General features: G+C 40.3%; 1 protein-coding gene across 4 annotated transcripts; it reads right to left on the bottom strand.

The window, feature by feature from the left end:
• Positions 1 to 277: 277 nt before the first annotated feature.
• On the bottom strand, positions 278 to 14444 carry LOC136430765 (glycerol-3-phosphate acyltransferase 1, mitochondrial-like). 4 transcript variants are annotated; one of them, XM_066421664.1, is made up of 23 exons: positions 14331 to 14444; positions 12833 to 12955; positions 12371 to 12500; positions 11970 to 12089; positions 11602 to 11672; positions 11189 to 11206; positions 10372 to 10488; positions 10114 to 10157; positions 9609 to 9717; positions 9130 to 9226; positions 8714 to 8850; positions 8220 to 8316; positions 7567 to 7615; positions 7169 to 7249; positions 6760 to 6842; positions 6386 to 6499; positions 5732 to 5906; positions 5272 to 5342; positions 4677 to 4986; positions 4027 to 4172; positions 3477 to 3677; positions 2906 to 3098; positions 278 to 2380 (listed from the first exon to the last, which is right to left on the bottom strand). In XM_066421664.1, the coding sequence occupies exons 2-23, from the start codon at positions 12949 to 12951 to the stop codon at positions 2202 to 2204; spliced, it is 2661 nt and encodes an 886-aa protein (XP_066277761.1). In that variant the 5' UTR covers positions 12952 to 12955; positions 14331 to 14444; the 3' UTR covers positions 278 to 2201. The 4 variants fall into 4 exon arrangements, with proteins under 4 accessions (XP_066277761.1, XP_066277759.1, XP_066277760.1 ...); XM_066421662.1 differs by having other exon boundaries at positions 14128 to 14438; XM_066421663.1 differs by lacking the exon at positions 14331 to 14444 and adding an exon at positions 13952 to 14105.
• Between the last annotated feature and the right edge of the window lie 1042 nt (positions 14445 to 15486).

Genomic DNA, 15486 nt, shown 5'->3' with positions numbered 1-15486 from the left:
TGCCTGCAAACGATTGATTGATTCAGAAGCATGTACATGTGCTTGTGGCTAACCTCTTCTTCTGAACTGTAGTCCTATTAGTTACAGTGAACCCCAAATACAAGTTGTTTAATTTGTATTTCATCTGTAATTGAAGGTATACTATATCAAAACATTACCCTTCACCTAAAACATCACGCTTCAAAAATAACCTGCTTTATCAATTGTACATACAGTGTACAATTGATACTGCTTTGTCAATTGTACATAGTGTATATTTGAAATAAGAGGTCCCTAGTTCAGTACATGTAAACATAATCTTTAATACCAATGTCCTACATAACCTTCAGTGCAAGTAAACATAATCTTTGATAACAATGTCCTACATAACCTTAAGTTAACATGGATCCTTGAAGAACAAAAAAACATGAAAATTCAACATGGCTGTAACTTTATTGCTTATTATTTCCTTTTCACGAAACCTACTGTACCAAATACACATTATTCATGCCTCTACACAACTACAAATCTGCTCTAACATCAGACCTTTGCATATTCTCTATCAATTGTGTGGCACCATTTTACATGTCCTACTGATAAACTAGAATTTCTTTGCAAACACTGCCTACTCTACATATTATACATGCTTTAAGCCCCCCTCTCATTGGACCCACGGCACGCTGGCGGCATTGCTGCGGCCGATCAAATTGACAAAGCACCCAATGAATTTCATCATCAAAAACAAACCTTTTTAACCTTTGTGTGTTTTGGTGTCTTTTTGGTCATACTTGTATGTTTTGAATGATATTCCCATTATAAAGTCAAGGGTAACAAATCCAGTTTAGGGCGTAGCGATGCTGCCAGCGTGCCGCAGGTCCAGTGAGAGGGGGCTTCACTCTGATGGTTAGATTCTTGTGAAACTGTTTCCTCCAGAGTTACAACTTCCCAGTTGGCTGCGATGTACACGTATATTAAGTATTTTGAATGAGAATATTATTTCCATATGACATTTTACCATTCTTCACAGAGGTAGCTACTTTGTACTAGGTCTAGTTCAGATATCATAGCAGAGGTCTGGTACAGGTCTGGACTGGCCAATTTTTCGGATGTCTTTCTTAAGTGCTTAATAGTCATGTCTACTGCAGAACTTACCTTTTCTTGTCTGAAAGGAGTATATGTGTCCAATAATCCCTATACCATAATGTTTTGAACCTGTACATAAACGATTTTACAAGTACTGTACAGTGTTCAGGTACACAGCCCTACTATCAGCTTTCAAGTAACATGCAACTTTATGGCTTGTGACCTCTTTAAACAGGTATCAAGACCTGCTATAAAGTGAAGCAACAAATGATACAATATCTTTTTGAAACTAGCAAAGCAGCCATGATTGCACCCTCACATATACATGTATATCATCTCCAATACCTTGTGATTGCATATAAAATACTGACAGTTTAGAACATCCCACGTTCTGTAATGTTACATTCTGGCCAGAATGCCAGTCTTTGTTCAGCTATATTCCTCTCTAGACCTGTTGGTTTGTGTAGAGGGTTGTGCAGTACCTAAATCTAGGCCTATATACAGTTAAATACCAGGATTGTATTTGGCAGAGTGGGGAAGGAGGGGGTTGCAAGTGGTAGTGGGAAGTGGCAACATTACTACATACATCTTAACATGACTGATAATTCATGTCGCACCTTTGCAAGCCTTCATATCTCTCTTTATCATAATATATCTTAGGAAAAAGCAACTCTGCATCTTGGACCAAAGAAAACAAAAACGAAATCATCCTACTTTCCTGGGCCAACATATCACAATACCAAAATGGCTACCACTGTCCATAGTCACTGTTCAAATATTGCACAAAACAGCACTACAAAGGAGATAATATGATAAAAGCATATACTGTATGCACAGGTACATGTAATCATGGCACTCAGTTTTACACTTGCAGGGACCATAATGATTATGAGATTACTTGAAAGAAACCAAGTCCCCTGAGAGTAACAACATCAACCTAGAAGCAAAAAGAGGGCTATTTCTTCTACTTCACTTTTTCCTTTCTACTAAATGGATGCTTTGTAAGATCATTAGCTGCTTAAACTGTAACAGTTCCTTCCCACTTCCTGAATCATCACAACCACACACTACCATTAAATCTCCTCACCTCTTTACCACTTGAAAGGAGTAACTGTTACAGTAATCTCTTGTCAACCTAACTACCAGGTCTTGAACATCCCCACACTATCGATGAATCTGGTCAGTTCTTGGTTGTCACGGTAACCACCATATAGTTCTACCTTCCTCGTGCCGTCGCTGTCAAAAAAGTGAGAGATAACCTTACGATGACTCAGCATCTTCAGGGAGTTCTTCAGGGTTTCTGATGAACAGCTTTCACCTGGAAAGAGAAACAACTAACTTGAAAACACCACATCTCATATATTTAGTGTTGGGGACTGAAACATCTTCAAGACAGTAGTTGTATTGTTGTGGGTGCCTGGAGTCCAGTCTTGTTAGCTTTAGTTCACTTCCAATGGTAACTACCCACATCAGAGTAGGAACCGTTGGAAGCAGACCAAAGAGAACAAGACTGGACTCCAAGCTATTCTTTTGGCTCTTTTCGTACATCATCTTAAGTGATGCCTTTTTTTATTATACTTCATTTGTATCCATTCTAATGTATCTAAAATTTAAACTTTCCCTTACAACCTTCTAATCTACAACAGTATAAGCTTGTCTTGTGAGTATTTCCTGGTAGAAAGCTAGAGTGTTAATGTAGATTCCTCTATTCTCATTCACATTAAATTTGTCTTTGAAAGGCAAAAATATTTGACAGCTTAGTGTGGTGGAGTAATAACGTGTTGTACATGTATAATGTAAACAGACTGTATGCACATGTGCAACGTAAAGATGCAACACTTACTGCGTGTTGCAACCCCATCTTCCACTCTCCTGATGGCAAACTTCTGTAAGGACTGCAGGTACTTCTCCTCCGTCATGTCCCCGCCCTGTAACACCTCCAGGTGAGAGGCCGACACCCAGTATGCCTCCACCATACCAGCCAGGATGCTCTGCAGGAAACCCAACTTCTGGATATGTGTAGCTGCGGTATTCAGCTGTACAGGGGAACAGGTATGTTGAGAATTACTCCACAAGTAGAGTCTTGAAGGTAACAGACGTGTTAGGAATCAAGTTTTCATATGCCTCTTTTTAAATGCTATCCCTTATGCTTGAATCTTGGTCAGGAACATACAATTGTGGACTAGAAGCTACAAAAGGATGACATTTGAGCAAGTTTTTAGTATTTTGCATTGCCTAGAAATCTATCTATGTCAGAAACTACTAAGGTCTAGGGGATTACTATCATGGTATCAACTACAGTAACTGTATTGTCAAATGCCCATGGGTGAGGTTTCTGCCACTACTCTTGTCAGGTGTATGAACTTTGTTAGTTGTTGATCATGACATCCTTCCAACACGCTAGTGCCCCCTACCCTATATGACAAGTCCTGCACTACAGGTGACCCATCTATGTCCTCTGCCTGGTCTTCCCAGGATGTAGCGAAGGCCAGCTGGTCAGCCCACTGCTTCTCCCTCTGACTGGACGTGCTGTCCTGTTCATCGGTCAGCAGCAGGTCTGAGTGGAGAAGGGAGTCCAGTCCGTCCCTGACCGCATCCTCCAGACAACTGCAGCTCTGGACAAAGGAAATTAAACACCATCAATATTTTATTTGTAAAAAAATCATTCACAAACCACTTCTTAATGGCCAAATAAGAGTACTTTTTCTTAGTTTCACACAACTTCAATAGAATATAGAATGGAGTTACTCAGCTGTAATCATGAAGTACCACATTGCCACTAACTTCGTTGAAAGTAACAACACATTACGCAAGGGTGGCTCTATTTCCAACATTGACACCTATTGTACACTGATGAGCTTCAGCATCAGCAACAAGCAGATACATGTATATTCAATACATTTCACATACATGCACATGTACATGAGCAATGACATCAACTGTGAGCTAAAGAGGGCCACCTACTGGTGCAAATATGAACTCCATCTGTAGCAGCTGGCTGAGTTCATTGGCCTTCAGCAGCAGGGCCTGTCTGGACACCACCATGTGCTCTCCCTCCTGTAGGTGGACTGTATTAGCCAGGCCCTCTGATACTGCACTCATGGCTGTGGCTGGGCAGAGATATTCAACAATAGCAGAGATGGACAAGGGGTCAACTATGTATGTGGAAGTCTAAATCTTAATACTTCCTCCAACTTCCAATTTTTGGTAAGGTTTGAGTTTGTAGCCAAAACTGACAACAATGAGATGTTCTGTCTAAGTGAAAATTTAAGTCCAAGGTCATGAAGTTGTGCTCAGGCATGTCCAGAAATCACCAACCTACTGATACAAACAGTTCTGGCCTGCATGCTACATAGGTTTCATACTGCATGTACAGTATATAATCTATTTCACAAACCTAAATTGAGTATGTCAAAGCCATCACAAGTGAACTGCTAGTACTGTACTTAATTTCGATTGGTGGCTTCTTTCTGCCACAATTTGCACCCTCAAACCTATGTCCCATCTTACCTGGAAAATGGATGACATAAACATATTTTCTGTCTAAAAGTCTACGGGATCATAAACAGTTTACCAATGACATCCCATAAATAAAGACATCAAACCAAACTTACCCAAAACAGACTCAATAAGGAAGACGGACATGACATTGGATCCATAATATGTTAGATCAAAGACTGAAGGTAGTCCCAGATTCGGTATCAGAATCCTTCTCTCTTCCTCCCTTTTTACATGGTTGTTGTTCTGGTTCTTCTTTCTGTTGTTGCTTGGTGTCTCCCATGTGAAGAGCTGGTTGCCTAGCAACTCCATGGCATGTCTGAGGACAGCGGATGCGTTGCCCGTGAACCCGACATCGCGACCACGGAGAAGAATCTCACTTCGGATGTGCTCAAACGACTTCTCAAGTTCAGCCCAAGTTGCTCCCTGGAGCAAGAAAATACAAATGTACATTCTAAGTTTTCTAATACATCGCATTTTGTTATTTGGAGGAGTTTGCTTGTGTACATGTGCATCTACCAACTTCATTTTACTGCAAATCCTTATAATTATCTTAAGTTTAGTCATGGACTTCTTCTTTACTGCTTAGCCCACTATAAGGATTATTAGCAGCCGTGCAGTTAGTAACAGGTGCAAACAAGGGGTAGGAATAGGCATAGACAAGGACATAACAAGCTCAGGGATAACAAACTTTAAACCAAAGTTACCCACCTGTCTGTGTACAGCCAGGAACATGAAGGCCACCAGCTGGGTGCTCATTATTGCTGTAGTCTGGACTGCATCTATTGGAGGGGCAGAGGAACAACAGTACAGCTGTCATTAACTACAGTCGGTCTTTTCAATACGGCATTGCTATCAGTTACTGTTACAGATGTATTCCAATGTATTTTGCATCACCCGAGGTACCAGCTCGACCGCAGATTGGAGCACCGGAAGGCCGGAGGGCGACTAGACCTGCGGGAAGGCTGGGACTGAGGGTGATGCAGATTACACAATGTTGCTACATAAACTGTTTGTCTGGCAGACATTTACATGTATGCAACCAAATCAGACATACAATTGCTAGATGGAATATTTGTCTATCACGTAGCTGGACGTAAGCCAGTAATGTAAATGACTAAATCAATGCTACAATACATACTGTGCTAGGAAGGTATAACATCACACATACTGTACAGAACGTGCTCTGCTAGTCCCTTGACAAGCAGTCTTTGTTCCTCCTTCACAATGTCAGTCCCATATATGGAGTGGTCACTCCCGATACGCCGCATCTCTGACGGGCTATGGTTACCAGCTAAACGAGAGAACACAGCTCCGCCCGGGGACTCAGCGGAGTCAAGATACTCCTACAATATGGATACAAGGGGTTGAGGAGTTTGATTCTCAAGTGACAAGTTTGATTCTCAAGTGGGAATCAAATCAACTAACTAAGGATCATACAAAACTACATTCAGAAGTATAAAAATCAGGCCATCTGTAGATTTGTGGGAACTGTCGCAAGTTTCAAATCTAAATTTGAACAAATTCTAATTTGAGAACATAGTTTCCCTCATTATAATTATCTAAATCACCTTAATCAAGCATTAATTCATTAAAGCTATGGCTGAAATATCATCACAGAAATTCAAGTGATTTAAATCCAGAATACACTGTCATTTCGACATGCTTTACCTGGTCTTCTTCTTTCAGACTAGATGACTGATTTACTCTATTGCCTCTGAGTAGAATCATAACCAACCAAAGTCCTTAATGTAGATGAAAGTAACTGTGCAAAGACCACAACCACGGTTGATAGTGACTCATCTCCTATACTGATGTAACTGACCTGTAGTGACATGGGCTGAGCAAAGTCCGCCCGCACTTGACCAAAACTGGACCTGAAGGCTGACCATACCCCCATCACTGCCTGTAGGAATGTCTCCTTCTTCTTGGGAATTCCCTAGACACAAAAAGTACAATAGGACCCAATTGCTCCACTATTTCCTACCTACCTGACCCACTCACAATCACAGAGTGAAGGAGTTTAACGAGAGGTCAACCCACAAGATGTAGACTACCAAATGTTCTACCACAAACTACCAGTATACAGAGAGGATCTGCAAAATATAAATTGCTGAATACCTTGATGGCTAACTTAAGGCTGCCAAGTGGCAAGACTAGTTAGTGAAATAACATGTTAACTTATTAACCAGGACCCACCATCTCCTCAGACCTGAAGTTGCCCTCCAGTGTTTTCTCATAACTGAAACTGACAGGAACCAGATAGACATCTGAGATGGCTCCTGAGGACACAGAAGAAGATCATAATGACTACTGTAAATGCAGAAATGTTAGTGGTAGTTTTATGTTTGGGGTTTTCAAGGTGAACTTTTCAGCGAGAACTTAAAACCACATTTTTTTTTGCCCACCCATGACTGTAGCGCTTCTATTGTTTCCAACGTGAACTTAAAACCACCGCAAACACTCCATTTTCTCCCTACCGCGAAATAAACACCATGCAAACTTAAATGTATTTACAGCATTTAAAATTCAGACAGACAGTGATTGAATGTATAAGTTTTGACATCTAATATCATGCAGCAACAAGTAGCCACATAAGACAACTCACCTGCCATGTAAGCATCCACAACAACAGATAACAGACCTCCCTTGGGAACCACAGCCTTTCCTGTTCTTGTTCTCCCTCCCTCTGACAATAAAAAACATTTTTGCAAAATTTCTGTTAATAAAAACACCAGTCCTGATATTTCTCCACACTTTGGGACAATTTTTTGATACAACATTCTTCTCATACTTTTGCTTTTTTTTGCTTTGGATTTGTATCTCATAAAAGATCAAAAGGAACCAAGAAAGTGATGATGAAAAAAGGATAGAACAGAAGCAAAGAATGAATGGTCTAATTTTCTACTATTAATTTGCCTTTGGAAAAGCCTCTTGAAAATTTTGAAAACTTCGATACAATGCTCTTTTAACACTCAGGTAATCATGACATTTGAAGTTTCCCACCTATGAAGAACTCCAAGGACTGTCCTTGTCTCAGCAGCTCCTCCATGTACTGTGGAAAGAAAGTACATGTAACAAAGAGTTCAGTTCAAAGGTTTGTGCTGTTTTTATTATCAAGTTTATTCCCAGGAATGATGCAATTGCATAACCTAGGTTAGATGCTCGGCATTTCACTCACGCACTCACACACTATCCAGTTTATCACCTGTTATTCCCCATCTCACAAGGGTGGGAGTTGCTCACACATAGATGTCGTGTAGACAGGGTTTAAAGTAGAAACTATCCATTTCCATTCTGTATTGCCTTTAACCTCTATATAATCTAAAATCTAATGCATTGCATTGTGTACCTCTGAAGACAAGGCTGGTGTACCCCTTCACTTGCTTGCCCATGCAGTAAAACATGCAAACACAAACACTGTGTGAACATTTCGGGACTGCATGTTACCTAATATCTAAGTACAAGTATTACACTATGACCCAGTCCGAATATCCAATTGATAAACATAGTTCATTACTGGTGTGAGGACGGACCAGTCTTTACTGCATGTGACTGATATGGGTGTATTTGCATACTGTATTACATACAGGGCAAGTTGAACACTGAAATTACTGGCCTGCACATACATATGCTGCTGTGAACATGGTTGAACTCACCGTGTGTAACACAGCTCTATAGACATAGTCTTTCTTTCCATAAACATCATCCAGTTTCCTTCTGATGAAGAAGCCCCCCAGGTGGCACATAAGGGAGCTGGGGAAACAGAGAGAGGGCATGATGCAAACGTTTCATCTGTTAGACAAGACTGCATAATATTATATGCTGTAGCAATGAAGATATTTCAGAAGGGGTGTGATCTGCAGCAATGAGAAACTTTCTAGTTAGAATGCATGTTGCAACTTTCAGCCATTGTCCTGCATGCATATTGCCTTTAGAGTAATTTCCAGGTCTTAGCATCCAATGTATAAAATCATTCAATCGGTGTCCTTTCTATAGCAGAACCCAGCAAAATCTAGTGCTTTGTTCTAGTTGTAGGTATTTCCATAGAATCGTCCTTATGTAATTAGCTTCAAGTCCAGACAGGTACATGACGGAATAGCATGATCACGATTCGAGGCACTGGCTGTGTCATTTTGAAAAGTTGACTTACGAGAAGAAGGGAATCCTGAGGTTGTCCCCTGCAGCCACGTGAGGTGCCTGAATTTCGTGGTTCCACAGTAGGAAGGTGAGGAGAATGTAGTCTAGGTGGGACCGATGGGTGGGCAGGAATACCAGTGGCATCCCCGTCTGTTAGTGGGAACAACATGAAATAATTACAGTATAGATGATTGTATTTCCTGCACCTGTATCTTTTCACTAAAAACAACAACATCTACAGGCTTACTGATAGATGTTATGTTCTCTGTGTGTGCAAAAGCTCTCTGTGTATCTGTTTTTACCTAATATCATACACGTCATCTCACTAGTGTGCATGCGTTCACCATGTTCAACTTTGACTATCTGTATCTACAAATAGCTATTGTTCAAATCTGTTGACCCATTCACCCTGCCCCCTGATATGTATACCTCTGCTGCCTGTTTGATCATGTCGATCTGCCCACGGTGCACCTGGATAGATGACAGCAGATGCCCCAGGGCCTTGTGTAGGAACCAGCCTGTGAACCTGGAATAAACAGGAAAGGACACATTATACAATGCACTCTTCACCAAGAAATACAATATTTATCTGGGATATTTCACCTTTAAAGTTGCCAAAAGAACATTTGTTTTCTACCAATAGCAGAGATCATGTTTTTCTCTGATGTTTATTAGCCATTGTTTGCAGCTTCTCAGTCAGTCAGTCAGTAGTTAGTATGTTCATATGTATATAGAATTGCTGTTTCTTATCCTATTACCGGTATTTCTTTTTATTCTAAGCCCGAAGTGCAAAGTTACAGGCTTTGATCTTACTTAACAAATAGATTTGGCATTGTGGGACACTCTTAACAAAGAAAATATGGAAGTGTGAAGAGTTTTTTTTTTTCAAAGAGGACCAACAGACACACCTGATAAACGGTGTCCAAATGTTGGAGGCCATTTTGTTGAAGATGGCAGAGGCAAGTTTCTCCTGTTGCCTCAACTCCAGTTGAAACTCCCCAGTATTGTCGTCATACTCTGTGTATAGCAAACAAACAAACAAACAAACAAACAAACATTATTTTTGTGAAGCAAATAGACAAATTTTAGTTACCCAAAAGACAGTTATTCCTGTTTCTAAATAAAGGTAGGTTAGAATATGCTACACATATGACATGTTCTGCAATACATTGTACTTGATGCGTAGGACTACATGGCAACACAACCAACACAAATTTTGTCTCTTCACATCATACTCATTGTGCTATGTGCTATTGCTATACAGGGAACTGGTACATGTTGTAAATGCCAATTGCTCTTGATAATAAGAGTAGTAAATGGAGAACAAGTTAGTCAGGATTACACATTGTGCTTTTGTACTCCTTTATACTTCAGACAATTGTGTCCAATTAACTGAATTTCCAACTAGCCTACCTTCACAGTCTCGGATTATAGTCTTGCGCATGGCTTCTCTCACTCTGGAATTGAAATCAATTAGTATAATTTAATTTTACAAATAAGTGACACTTCAAACCTTAAATCTATGACATGGTTGACATAAATGTGTTCTGTTAAAACATCATATAAATATGTTATGTTTTAACAGAACAAGTAGACACTGTTACAGTATTTGATTCCTATAGTATCTAATATCCTAGTAGACTCTTTTCAGACTTGGAGCATGATCCTAACCTTGAACAGGACAGGACTGCATCGTGCATGACCTTAGTACTGGGGTAGTAGTGGTCCACTCGTCTGGTCACCGAGAACCACGCTGTGTAGAACAGGCGACCCAGCATACCCGGGGGTCTAGGGAACAACAACCAGCAATACTCACATTGGATGGCTTAATGCATAGGTCTGAGACAACTGTAAAACTTCAAGATTGCATGTTCTGCACAAGTTCTGTACATCCAGTGATTTGGAACCAGTTTCAGGTGTACGTGTACATGGTTACGATACAACTCTTTGTACGCAATTTACTTAAATCAACAATGAAAATAAGGGACAGCCCCTACACAAATTACAATACAGATCTTTGTCATATTTGCAATCCACACCTGCGGTTACAAGAAAAATGTCAAGATACCTTGAAGTTCACAGGTGATCACATAGGATACAATGCTATAAATCATCTGAATAACCCAAAGCTCTATCTGAACATTTATTGTAACATCTTATACAACATGATAATAACCAAAGCTATTAAGACAATATGCAAATATTGCCTTTCCTAACAGAAATCTAGTGATTGTATAGCAACCATACAAAATCATTTTCCTGTTATTTTCAGGACACAAACTGCAGAGGTAATACATTGTCACACCTTATTGGTTGGAAATTTCAATGTTACACACAACAGAAACCTTGAACGGAATTCTATCACATACTAAAAACAGACAAAACAGCTGTAAACCTTTACACTGAACACTGTACAACATCAAGACAGTTTCAAACAGAAGTTTAATTTGTTTTGACTGAAGAAATATTACATGAGACAATGACTCACTCTTCCTCTTCTTCGTCCCTGAATGAATGCAGGGTAAAGTGCAAATCATCTTTAGTTCATGCTAATGGTCATGTGGACAACAACCACCACTAGTGATGTTGGGGAGGTTGACATGTATAGCGAAGGAAGAATTACAAATACAACTACTGCCAATCTACATCAGATTGTACAACACTGAATGACTGATACACACTACAGACAGTAAAACAGAGAATGTTCTTTATTTCATAGGAAACTAGCCGAGAAGGTATCCTGAAAGAGCTTTGTTGTAAGAAAAAGGTAAGGTTTGGGCAATTAGATTTTTTCTACAAGAAAACAATGAACATCCCTTTTCCTTGTTTTGCTCATGAGAGACAATGATTTCTATAACAATCCAGAAACTAAAAGACTAGTACATGTAGTACTTCACCAACCTGTGTTCAGCCAGTATGTCCAGCATGTTCCTCACACCCATTGTTGATGTGTTCTCATTAAAGAATGTGTTCTGTTGATAGACATGGGGAAAACATGTTTTTACAGTAAGATCATCAAGAAAAGAAAGGATTAATTGAAATACAAAAATGCCTTGTGTATTAGCTTATTTCAATCCATCTGTTACCAGGACATACATGTCGCCAGCTGGCGATTTCAATGATTCCTGGGGGGAGAACCTCCAACATAAAATATTAAGTTACGGTTTCATAACCCCTAAAACATACAATCCCACTGGACAAACTAAACTACTCACCCCTTTCATAACCCCTAAAACATACAATCCCACAGGACAAACTAAAGTACTGACCCTACTGACTGGCACACACTTGCTGCAGGCTCGACCAGTGAACGGCCTGCTGCTCAGACTGGTGCTGTCCATCAACATTGGCTCCACCTTGAAGAAGTGCAGCCTGGGAGCTGACGCTGGCTAAAGGAATGGCATTCAAAATGGTATGAAGATGAAAAGTGAGGTCATGAATGACTGATGAATGAATGAATGAATGGGCCTGAAGGTAAAGAATACTTTTTTTCTGCACTTTTTAAAGTTTCTCAAATTCTAATGCCTCAGTCAGACTCTATGTACGGTTTACACTATAACAATCTACTGCACAACATTTATTGCAGTAGCTTTATATCTTCAACTTCTTTCATTTCGCACGATGATCTTAGAGCCTCAAAATTGCAAAAAAAATCACACTAATGACTCACAAGTTTGTCTCTTCTAGCCCGGCTCTGCAGCCTCTTTGGGGCCCGTGATCTGGGTCTGACATTGTCGGCATACGCATCCTTCAGACCTGGTCTCCCTGGTAGCCTGGGCTCAGTAAGCAAGCTGGGTACTCTGTGGATAGTAATCATTCTAACTATGCATTCAAATGATAACATTGTGTATATGATGCATCTATAACAGACCTTCAGATAACACAATGTACACATTGGGTAAGAGCAATGCATTCTAAATAGGCAACAAAAGATCTTTTCCTTTTCCCTTCCCCTGAAGAAATTTTGAATGCAACTTTTCAACATAAGCCATTTGTACCCTTCCTTCAAAAAAGCTTCAAGACAGCCATATACATCTACCATTTAGATTACCATGTACAAAGCTGTAGCACAGTTGTAATATTGTTTCAGAAGGAAATGATGAAAACAAGATGAAAGCATCACATTAGGTACCTGTTCGTCTCTTCATCTTCAGCCTGTGACCTTGGTTCTGACTTCTGACATTGCATTGACCCCCGACCTTTCTTCTCCCACTTGGCATAGACAGCATTCAAAGCTTCTTGGCTCTCCATGTTCCTATGATAGTAATACAGTCAGATTTAAAACATCGTCAGAGAAGCCTTATCTTCTCTGTAGTCCCTGCTAGGATCAGCATATGCGTTTATTACATTAACTATTCTACCCCAGGGCTAGGCTATGGGGGTTTGGCCTCTTATGGAATTTCCTTGAGGAAAAACTGGGTCAAGCTGTGTGAAGGCAATTGCTGATCATATTGTAGGGGTGGTCTGGTGGTAGGGGGTGGGGGTTGGTAGCTGGTTACTAACTGTTAATATCTGTTTTGCTGGAGACTAACCTCTCTGGCTGAGATATTGATCAAACTCTCAGCCAGAGAGGTTAGTCTCCAGCAAAACAGTTTTTATCAGTTATACGTGAATTGCTTTAAAACTATTCTAACTTACACTAAATACTCGGTCCGTGATGACTTTGCCACATGTAATGATGACTGTGCAACTACTGTAATGCTGAGAACAAAATTCAGCTCACTAATGCTCATATTGGATTTAGATATATCACGCTGCCTAAATCACAGCTTAAAACCTCCTGAAAAACACTCTTCTTCTGTAATGTCCATCTGCCGAAGAATCGGCAATTACTGACATATATCGGGTCAACCGACTTAAGGGTTTGGGACCATTGCACACCGGGGCATGCCCCTACTCTTTTTTGAAAGGTGTGGTGCGTTCTTGAACGTGCGTGGGTATGGCTGACTCCCCAAACACAGGACCTCCATTTAACGTCCTATCTGAGGGACGTCCCTGACCTAGGCTAGGTACTCATTTAAAGTGAGGTGAGGAAGGTCATGTTAAGTGCCTTTCCCAAGGTCACAAGATTGGTGACATGGTTCAGAGCCGAACGCTCTGCTGTTGCGCCACACGACCCCACATTTCTGGCCTGATTGATACTGCCCCCCCCCTAAAAAAAATTAAATGATTCATAATTGTTCAAGCATACACAATATTGCAAACAGCTCAAACAAATACATACAGAAGCCACACAAGCCACAAGCCTGACCTTTAACAACGCTGTCCTTGGAATTTAGCACTTTAACGATCCCGCTAGTTACACCCGCCTGGGGGTTGGACGACTTGTTCAAGGACAAAACCTGTGCAATATTTGTGTCATACAAAAATACAGGAACCCAAAGAAAAACATCCCAAACTGAACAAACACAGTGGCTTTCTACTCACCTATCTCTTATTACGGTAACATGGTGTCAAGCTTTTCACAGCGGCATCAAGTTTTTCTCTTTAGACTAGACGTACACAGACCAGCAACAATTTTGATCATGAGCGACCTTTGAGCAAACGACGTTTTCTCGAGACCGTGGAAACCCCCGCTTGCAGTGGTACAGAACTCAAGACTATCATACACTTAGAGTGGAAAAACACACCTTTTTCAACCAATGCAGAGGCAAACCTGACGGAAAGTCTGAGAAAAACGAGTTAAAATTTTGCGATTTTCACGCATTTCGCATTTAGCCCGCCATCTTTGTAAAAGGTGAAAGGTCATCCATACGTAAATAAGGGTGCCCACATCATGTAAATTATGTCCGTTAGTCTTATACAGTTGGGAACGACGTTCGAAGACACATTTTTCAGGAGTCTTGCTTTTGCTAAGTAACAAAGGATATGATGATTTCGGTAGTGTTTTGTTTTGTTTGTATTGTTTTGTTATCTCCATGAAAAATACTTTTTCATGGGATATTGTTTTGCGCGCGTTTGCGTGTGTGTAAAATGTCCTGTGTGTACGAGCCGTATGTTTGTGTCCCCGGACGCTTAAAATCAGCATAACTTGTAAGAAAAAGGTAAGGTTTGGGCAATTAGATTTTTTCTACAAGAAAACAATGAACATCCCTTTTCCTTGTTTTCCTCATGAGAGACAATGATTTCTATAACAATCCAGAAACTAAAAGACTAGTGAGGATGGATTGTAATGATATTTGGTATGTGGGTAGGCGCTGGGAGGAGAAAGGTCAAGATCAATTTTGGGCTCCCTGGTATGTGTCACTGGAACTGCAATGGCGTATTTGTTAAAATCTTCCAAGGAGAATAACTGAAGAAAGGAACGACAGATTTTCATGTTATTTGGTACGCAGGTGGGTTAGGCATAGATGTACAAACTGAAGTGCTAATTATGCAAATTTGGACTGAATTTGCATAAGTAATGAGGAATATCTACTCCTCCATTGTAGGTATGTGCTGTGAGGTCGCACCTGTCACATCTATTGGTCTCTTCTCTAGGTCAAGTATTCCCCAGGTCCTAACAGCTGAACTCTAACGTTATGTGTAACGCTACGTTATGGCAGATAATGAACTTTTTTATTTCAAACATGTTGTAATAAGAACGCAACTTAAGAGATGACGTCAGTCATGTTGTTAGATACATATAACGGGGGGTGCCCTAACATGTCACGTTTTTTTACGCGCTCGAACTCACGGCGCTCCATCGCTGGCTGCCAGAGGCTCAGGTTCTAATGAATGAATATTGAACACATTCATCTCAAGAACATATTTGGACAAGAAATGAATTTATACTGTTATGGGCCG

Source organism: Branchiostoma lanceolatum, chromosome 3 (genome assembly GCF_035083965.1).
Source record: "Branchiostoma lanceolatum isolate klBraLanc5 chromosome 3, klBraLanc5.hap2, whole genome shotgun sequence".
NCBI lineage: Eukaryota > Metazoa > Chordata > Leptocardii > Amphioxiformes > Branchiostomatidae > Branchiostoma > Branchiostoma lanceolatum.
Note: the sequence above shows the minus strand (reverse complement) of the source record. Positions and strands in the feature narration are given on the sequence as shown.